The 8,672-nt window shown below is 56.8% G+C and overlaps 1 protein-coding gene across 1 annotated transcript in view; it reads left to right on the forward strand.

Annotated features, from left to right (window-relative positions):
- SLC1A1 (solute carrier family 1 member 1) overlaps positions 1-8,672 on the forward strand; it is a 35,580-nt gene that overhangs the window by 23,424 nt on the left and 3,484 nt on the right. The window contains exons 7-11 of the mRNA XM_045289369.1: positions 1,448-1,800; positions 3,125-3,232; positions 4,622-4,744; positions 5,045-5,239; positions 7,485-7,619. Coding sequence (XP_045145304.1) covers positions 1,448-1,800; positions 3,125-3,232; positions 4,622-4,744; positions 5,045-5,239; positions 7,485-7,619 — 914 coding nt within the window. The remainder of the gene's footprint in view (positions 1-1,447; positions 1,801-3,124; positions 3,233-4,621; positions 4,745-5,044; positions 5,240-7,484; positions 7,620-8,672) is intronic.

An 8,672-nucleotide genomic window follows, 5' to 3' on the forward strand; every position in this document is an offset into this window, starting at 1 on the left:
TCTGTGTTCACCCCTCTGGCAGTGCACTCACACAATAGCTGCCCTTTTGTGATTGATGGACTTCACTCGGCACAACGGTTCCCAGGTCCCCCCATGGCATGAGGGGTCTCATGGCCTCATCACCGCTTTTTTCAGGGATGCGTACCACTCCACGGTGTGCATGCACCAGAGTTGCTTTATTCATTCTTCTGCTGATGGGCATGTGGGCTGTCTCCAGATCCTTGTGGTCATGAACTATGCTGCAGTGAACGTGGACGAGCATGCGTCTGCCTATGCCCAGCAAGGCTGTATTGCTGCATCATATGGCGCTTCTAGCCCTGTTCTTTTTGACAGAACAAGGCAGTGACTCTTTCCAGGAGTGGAAAGCCTCATTTCTCACCTGTGCAGTGTCTGCTGGGTTTAAATCTCTGGCCTTGTGCTTAGCAGTCAAAGGTGTAACCTACTTCACCCTCAGAGAGCCTAGACCAACCTTCCTAATGCTGCGACCCTTTCATACAGTTCCTCATGTGGTGGTGACCCCCCACCATAAAATTATTTTCATTGCTACTTCATCACTGTCATTTTGCTACTGTGATGAATTGGGCGACTGTTGTGAAAGGGTTGTTCGACCCCAAAGGGGTCGCCACCCACAGGTTGAGAACCACTGGCCTAGACTATAGGCCCTAGAGCAGGGGTCCTCAAACTTTTAAAACAGGGGGCCGGTTCACGGTCCCTCAGACCGTTGGAGGGCTGGACTATAGTTTAAAAAAAAACTGAACAAATTCCTATGCACACTGGACGAGTCGGCTGCTAAGCAGGAAGGGCAGCGGCGTCAAAAACACCCGGCGGGCTGGATAAATGTCCTCAGCGGGCCGCATGTGACCCGCGGGCCGTGGTTTGAGGACCCGTGCCCTAGTTGATGGGTGTCTGTAACTCCTGAATCTCTCTGTATCTTTGACAAAAACCCACAGTTAATGTACATTTGTCTACAGTTCTTCACAGCCTCATGTCCATGAAGTCTGGGTGACAGGCAGTGAAGAAGGTCCCATGCTTGGTGGGGTGGGGGGGTTGTTAGGTGCTGGTGAGTGAGCCTGATTCAGAGTGACCGCTATAATTCAGAGTGACCACTGTATAACAGAATGAAACACAGCCCGGCCCTGCACCGTCCTCACACTTGTAGAAAGTCCTTACAATGCTCCACCTCGTCAAGATCTCTTCCTCCCTGAGTCGTTGAGGGGTTTTTCTTTGTTGGTGGTGGTGGTTTTTTATTTTCCTGAAGCCGACGCCAAAGGCGGCTCATAGTTAAAATCACCCCGAAAAGCACCTTGATTCTGAAATTCCTGTGAAAGTGCCAACAACGCCAGAAGGGGAGATCTCCAAAAGAAATATGCGAAAGGGCTTGAAATGTTTTTAACTCAGAGTCTCGTTGAGGCCAGGAAGCTGTGAAATGTGAACGCGGCGGGGACAGGCATTGCTTCACACGCCATTTTGCTTCGAGTCACGTTTCCAAAAGGATGGTGGGCAGGGTGGCCCGTCCGCCCCTGTTGGGGATGCCTGGTGCCCACACCCGGCCATTTCTAGCAGAAGTCCGGTCACACGGCTGTGTGTGTTTCCTCCCCGCGGCTTCGGTCCCCAGAACGAAACCACAGACTACAAGGTCGTGGGCATGTACACAGACGGCATCAACGTCCTGGGCCTGATCATCTTCTGCCTCGTCTTTGGGATCATCATCGGGAAAATGGGAGAGAAGGGGCAGGTCCTGGTGGATTTCTTCGACGCCCTGAGCGAGGCCACCATGAAAATCGTGCAGATCATCATGTGGTGAGCCAGCACTGCCCCGACCCTCCGTGCCCTGGGCTTCCCCGGGGTTTCCCCACTGACCTCGCTCCAGAGAGGCTGGCATGTAGTGTCAGCCAGGTGCCGTCCAGTCACCTTCCACGCAGGGTGGGCCCGCGTGTGCCACACGAGGACTGTGCTTCGTGGGATTTTCACTGGCTGGCATTTTGTCCCCCCTGGGAGGTGGCCATGCCCTTTCCCAGCCATCTCTGGGTGGGCACAGACCTTGAGCTCTGGTGAGCGTGACCGGACCTTCATCCAGGCCCCAGATGGTTAACTAGCTCCAGGTACCACCTCCGCAGGAGCTCGCTCACAGATGTCAGCCGTGGCCCTGCCCCGTGGCTCTAGGAGCTCATCCCACACCCAACAAGCAAGGGATGATTTCTCAAAATGCACAGTGAGTGCCTTACTAGGAAGGAAGGAGTGACCTTCAAAATATGTACTTCCGGGCAGCTTAGGGCTCAAGCTTATCTGCCCAGAAACTGCTAAGGGGTGGACACACCCCAGTGGCACGACCCCCCTATCTGTCCCCAGAGATGCCAGGAAAGCCACCTTTCCTAGGCACCATGACCTACTTATCTCACCGAATCTGCTCAGTGCGTACCTACCGACAGGGATGCAGCAGGCGCTCCATCTCGCCTTCCCTGGGAGCCAGGATGTTAAAGGGCCCTTTGCGGCCTACTCCAGGCCTGGGAGAAGGGCAGAGTCAAGGTACACAGGCGTGTTCCAGGGCTTAGCCCCGAGCAGAGACAGAGCATACGCTCAGCACCCCACAAACAGCTGCTGCAACCACACCTGCTGGCGATGCTCGTCCGCCTGTCGAGGACACTAACCACGGGCATCACCAGTTGTCCTAGAGCTGGTTCTGGCTCATGGCACCCCCGCCCTCTGTGTGGCAGAGCAGAACGGTCCTCCACAGGCTGCCAGGAGTCTACCTAGGTGGACTCGCACCCTTGGCAGCCCCCAGGGATGCTTGTGGGCACGACAGCCTGGCAAACAAGAAGGCGGGGCCAGTGGGAACTGAGGGTCCACGTTGGGAGGTGCCGGTCAAGCTAGAGGGAGACTACAGTCACCGTCCATGGGAGGTGGGGGACGGGGAGGACCCGTTGGCCCCACGATGTGGCCTGGCTTGCCCCTGCACAGCAGGCTGGACGGCTGAAGTGATGGAACTTGCAGGGCCTGGGACCGAGCCAGCAGCTCTGAGCCCGGCTTCCCCGATGTGGCCATGCCCCCGGCTGCACAGGCCGCGCCCCGGGAAAAGGGGCCCCTCTCACGGCGCTGCATCAAAGCTGTGCTTGCATCCCTCTAGCTACATGCCCATCGGGATCCTCTTCATGATTGCCGGCAAGATCATCGAAGTGGAGAACTGGGAGATCTTCCGGAAGCTGGGCCTGTACATGGCCACAGTGATGAGTGGGTAAGCCGTAGACCGGACTCTGCCTCCGGGGACGGGACGCTGTGCGCAAAGCTGACTTTAGCCCATCCAAAAGGGCTCCCCTCTGGGTGCAGGGCCAGGTGGGGTGGGAGGGGCCGCCCTGTAGCAGCTGCAAGTGTGCGGAGCCCGCTCGCTGTGCGTGTCAGCAGCTCTCCTCCCCGGCCCTCACGGGAAGCCCCGGGGAGTGTAAGCATGGCCCCTGGGGGCCCAGAGCCTGGAAGGAACCGTGAAACCAGTTTTCAAGTGGACACTGAGCCCTGCGGACCCCATATGTGCCCCGGGGTGCTCCGCGGCTGGTTTTCCCATAAGCAGGTCACCCGACCTTGCATCGGAGACCTCTTGGGGTGAACCTGAACCACCCCCCCAAACGCAGTAACTGTGTGGCAGGGATCATGCGGGGTCTGAATGAAATTACTGCAGCCAGGGAGAATGGATGGCTGGTTGGGTCGAACCCCGTTGATGGGCAAGTGACTGTCCAACATCATCAACGTATCCAAGAGGGTACTTTAGGCTCACAAGAAGCGGGAGGAGGGGCCGAGGGTGGGTCATTTGCATCTCCACTACCACCCAGGGAGGAGCCCTAGGGGTGTGGTGAATATGTATTTGGCTGCTAACCACAAGATCAGCAGTTCAAAACCATCTGGTGCTCCATGGGAGAAAGATGGAGCTTTCTGCCCCGTAAAGAGTTATAACATCCGAAACTCACGGCGGCTGTTCTACCCTGTCCTGAAGGGCCAATGTGAGTCGGTACCAACAGCAGGGCAGGGAGTTAGGTTTCGGGTTTAAGGCTATTGGAAGACAGAGATGCAAAGAGAGGCCCAGAGTCTGAGGAAGCCAGGGACTTTCATCCTGAAACTGTCCTCTGTGACAGTGGGACAGGGCGTGCTGGCACTGGGGTAATGGGTGTCATGGGGCCCGAGAGGGCCTGGAGGAGGGCAGGGTGAGCTCCAACAGAGGGGCTGAGGCCTGGAGGAGGGGGCCATCAATGAGCCTTGTAGGGTATGGTGGTTGCTGGGTGGTGTCCAGTCCGCTGAGATGAATCATGGCCTCCCCAGGCTGTTCTGGTGCAAGCAGGTCGCTGGTCTTTCTCTGCAGTGTCACCATCTGGGTGGGTGGCCGGGCGCTCCCTTGTATTGAAGGAGTCAGCAGGAGGAAGTGGGGAGGGCTGGGGTCACAGACAAAAGCACACATGGGTTGGCAGCAGCCCGTGACCAAGTTCAGAGGGACCTGTGACAAAATGCTTCAGCCGCTGAGCTCCCACCTCCCCGCAGGGGCCGTGGACGCCTGCCCCGTTCTCCCTGGGCCGTGATGAAGGTTGACAGGAGGGAGGAGGGGGCCCTGGGCATGAACAAGTCTTCCCCCGCCTTGCAGGCTCGCAATCCACTCCATCATCCTCCTCCCGCTGATCTACTTCATCGTCGTGCGGAAGAACCCTTTCCGCTTCGCCATGGGGATGGCCCAGGCTCTCCTGACGGCTCTCATGATCTCTTCCAGGTGAGCAGGAGAGAAGTTTCTGCAGCAGCCTCACTCACCTCTGTCCGTAAAGCGCCCGCTCCAGCTTCTGGTCCTGGGAGCCGGTGCTCAGCGTGAGGCATGACCTCCTCTGTGTTCTCTGTCCTCCGCCCTTGAATGTAGGCCCTCATTCTGGCACTGCTTGTGTCCTGAGAACAGGTGGCGGGGCAGCAGGGAGCTGCTGGTTGCTGACATTCACGCCCTGCCTCCCTTGTTGGGCTCCAGGTGTAGTTTCTGGAAGAGGTGTGCCCCCCATAATCCCTCTCTCCTTTTGCTGTGCAGCTCGGCGACACTGCCTGTCACCTTCCGCTGTGCTGAGGAGAAGAACGGGGTGGACAAGAGGATCACTCGGTTCGTGCTGCCCGTCGGGGCCACCATCAACATGGACGGGACGGCGCTCTATGAGGCGGTGGCCGCCGTGTTCATTGCCCAGCTGAACAACATGGATCTGGGCATCGGACAGATCATCACTATCAGGTGGGACGAGGGGGAGGTGTCACACTCGCTTTGTCACCTGCCATAGGGTTGTCTCGTGTGAAAGTGCTCTGCGAAAGGAGGCTGTGTTCGTCCGGGTAGACTAGAGAAACAAATCCAGGGACCCTCATGTGTGTAAGAGAGAGCTTTATATAGTGCAGATCAAGTCCATAAGTCCGATATTAGCCCATATGTCCAATTCCAGTCTATATATTCCTCTTCAGGCTCATGAAACATGCAATGACACTGAATGCAGGATGATCACAGGCCAGTGGATGGAAGGTCTTGTGGATCCAATGGCCGTGGAAGCATCTCAGTGCTGGCGTGGGTCTCCACCTGGCTCCTCCAGCTCCAGGGTGCCATCAGCGTAGCTCCATGTGGCTTGTCAACAGGAATGTCAAGCAGGGAGAGATTGTGTCCTGCCTCCAGGGAGGAAGACAGGAGCTCCCAGAATCCTCCAAAAAAGGCCATCCCCACACACAGGCATGATTGCCTGTGACCTGATTGACAGGCTAGACCCCACCCCTTCACTCAAGTTGACAAGAGATGATGTAACTGCCGCAGAAGCTGAGAATGGTCCAGTGGTGGGTGCTTTGTCTTGGCCGGCAGAGTCCCTCCCCGAGATGAAACACAGGCTGATTAAAAGAATTGGGATCGTGGCTCTCGGGGTTGCTGCCTCAGCTTCTAGCCAACCAGAGGCATTGCTCGGGTCCTCAATTCAGTGCACCCAGTGGGCGCTAAACACCGAGTGGGGTTGACTAAGGACGGACCGGTCCTTGCTTTCAAGGATCATGGGAAGACTCCTGAAGATTTTTAAAACAACATTGCCATCAATCTTATTCCATCTCCTAGTGACCCTAGTAGACCAGCCCCCATGGGGTTTCCAGGGCGTCTGCACAGAAGCCTCTTCTTTGTCCCGCGGAGCAGCTTGCGGTTAGCAGCTGAGCGCGTTACCCCAAACAGAACAATTGTGAGGATGGCAGGACGGGGACACGGTCGCGATGAGTCAGCAGACTCCACAGCAACTCCCTCTAAGCGGCGCCAGATAGCCCAGCCCCGGTGGAGGGCACTGAGGGAGTGGATTGCTCGCGTAAGGGAGCTATTGGCTAGTGGCTCCATGTGGGGAGGTGCTGGGCCAGAGAACGGAGCTGCATCAGAGTTCACACGTTTCACCATCTACTCGAGCAGGCGATGTCCAGGCCTCTAGTAACTGGAATTCTCTGCAGTCGCTGACTTGGTGCTCCTGTGAAGGTTCACAACCTCGGAAGCCCTACACGGTCTTTCTGCTCTGTCCAATGGAGTCACCAGGTGGCCGAACCACCTCCATGGTCAACATCATCACCAGCTGGCTCACCTGGAGACCCAGAGTTATCATTAACCTGGAGCAACTTCTCTCTGGCTCTACCTGAGAGAGGATGATACCGTGAAGGTCTTTGTACCTTTATAGGTCACCTGAAATACCCTTGCTCGCCCACCCTTCCCTCTCTCCCCCTGAAAGTAGCAGACCAGTTGGCTCGGACTTTGGATGACCCCTGGTGTCAGAGTGGAACTGTGGCCCGTGGATTTTCAGTGGCCGCAGATTGCCAGGTTGTTCTGCCAAGATGCCCTGAGTGGACGTGAGCCTCTGGCCTTTGGGTCAGCAGATGAATGAGTTAGCCCCCAGGGGCTGCCACCACTCTCCCTCTACTCGTTCCTCAATTCCCGACGACATGGGGTGCTCAGGAAGTGCCTGGGGGTGGGGGAGCAGAAGACAGGAGGAAGACACCAGGCTGATAGATACCTGTCACGTACTCGTGATGAGTAGATGGATGGATGGAGGGCGTGTAGGCAGATGGGTGGATGGATAGATGAGAGGGCGCGGGGAAGGGATGGATGAATGGGTGTGTAGACTTGTGGGTGGATGGAAGGATGGACAAGGCGGGAGGGAAGCTGGGCTGGACAGGTGGCTGGGTAGATGAGGCCGGAAAACTCTTGCCTGCCTCGCCAGTCTTTTGTTCATTGTCCGTTGCCCCTCCTTGCTTTGTGGTGACTTGCCCCTCCTCCCCAGAAGGAGAGGGCCTCGGGCTCCTCTGGGTGCCCACCACCCTCGCCCTAGCAGGAGGCCCCATGGATGCCCCCAGAGGCCAGTTCTGAGCGGCCAGTGGGAGGACAGAGCAGTCCCAGCTGCTGGGACGACGCAGGGCTCCGTGAAGGGAGGGGAGTGGGACGGGGCCTCTGACGCCTGTCCTGCCGTCTGCTCTCCCCACAGTGTCACCGCCACGGCCGCCAGCATCGGCGCTGCCGGCGTGCCCCAGGCTGGCCTGGTGACCATGGTGATTGTGCTGAGCGCTGTGGGGCTGCCCGCCCAGGACGTCACCCTCATCATCGCTGTCGACTGGCTCCTGTGAGTTGGAACGGGACAGCGGGCTTCCCGGGTGTACGGTCCCATCCCCTCACCCCGGAGAGCCGCACGAGCCGCGCCATCTGATAAGGCGCTTAAACATTAACGCCCGGGACACTGAGCCCCGGCTTTAAAAAGCCAGCAATCTCCAGCCACTCTTGATAGCTGGAAGCACCCAAGGTGGTGGGTGTGCTGGGTGTGGCCTGGGATAAACACAGACTCCGTAGTTGGGCAAGGTGCCAAGCACGCTAACCCCCACAGGCCAGCCCAGCCCTGGTTCCGAACCCCGATGCTAATCAGCACCCCTCCCCAGCACCTTCAGAACTGTCGGGAGCAGTGGTGTATCAACAAGCACAAACTTGGGTGTGAGTTCCGGACCCTCTTGGGAGCTCCGTTGCATGATCTGTGAGACAGGAATGATCTGATGGCCTCGCTGGGCTTGCTTCAGGCAGTAAGTGGTTCTCCACCTTCCTCCTGCTGCGACCCTTTCATACAGTGCCTCATGTTGTGGTGACCCCCAACCATAAACTTATTTTCATTGCTACTTCATCACTGTAATGTTGCTGCTGTGATGAATTGGGCGACCCCTGTGAAAGGTTGTTCGACCCCCCGAAGGGATCTCAACCCACGGGTTGAGAACCTGTGGCCGAAGAACTGGGAGAGCCCCTGGGAGGACACCTTCAGAAGCGCTGCTGGCAGACGCCAGTGCCCCTTCAGTGGCAAAAGTCAGTGTCAAGGCTACATGGATTGGACCATGGGTGCGTCTGCCAGCCAGTCTATTTCTTTTTTTTTAAAATCATTTTATTGGGGGCTCATATTATCACAATCCATCCATCCATCCATTGTGTCAAGCACATTTGTACATTTGTTGCCATCATCATTTTCAAAAACATTTTCTTTCTACTTAAGCCCTTGGTATCAGCTTCTCATTTTCCCCTCCCTCCCCCATCCTCTCTCATGAACTCTTGATAATTTATTAATTATTATTTACTCATGTCTTACACTGACCAATGTCTCCCTTCACCCACTTTTCTGTTGTCCATCCCCCTGGGAGGG

Source organism: Echinops telfairi, unplaced genomic scaffold (genome assembly GCF_000313985.2).
Source record: "Echinops telfairi isolate 266 unplaced genomic scaffold, ASM31398v2 ScPeMD7_25;HRSCAF=90, whole genome shotgun sequence".
Lineage (NCBI taxonomy): Eukaryota > Metazoa > Chordata > Mammalia > Afrosoricida > Tenrecidae > Echinops > Echinops telfairi.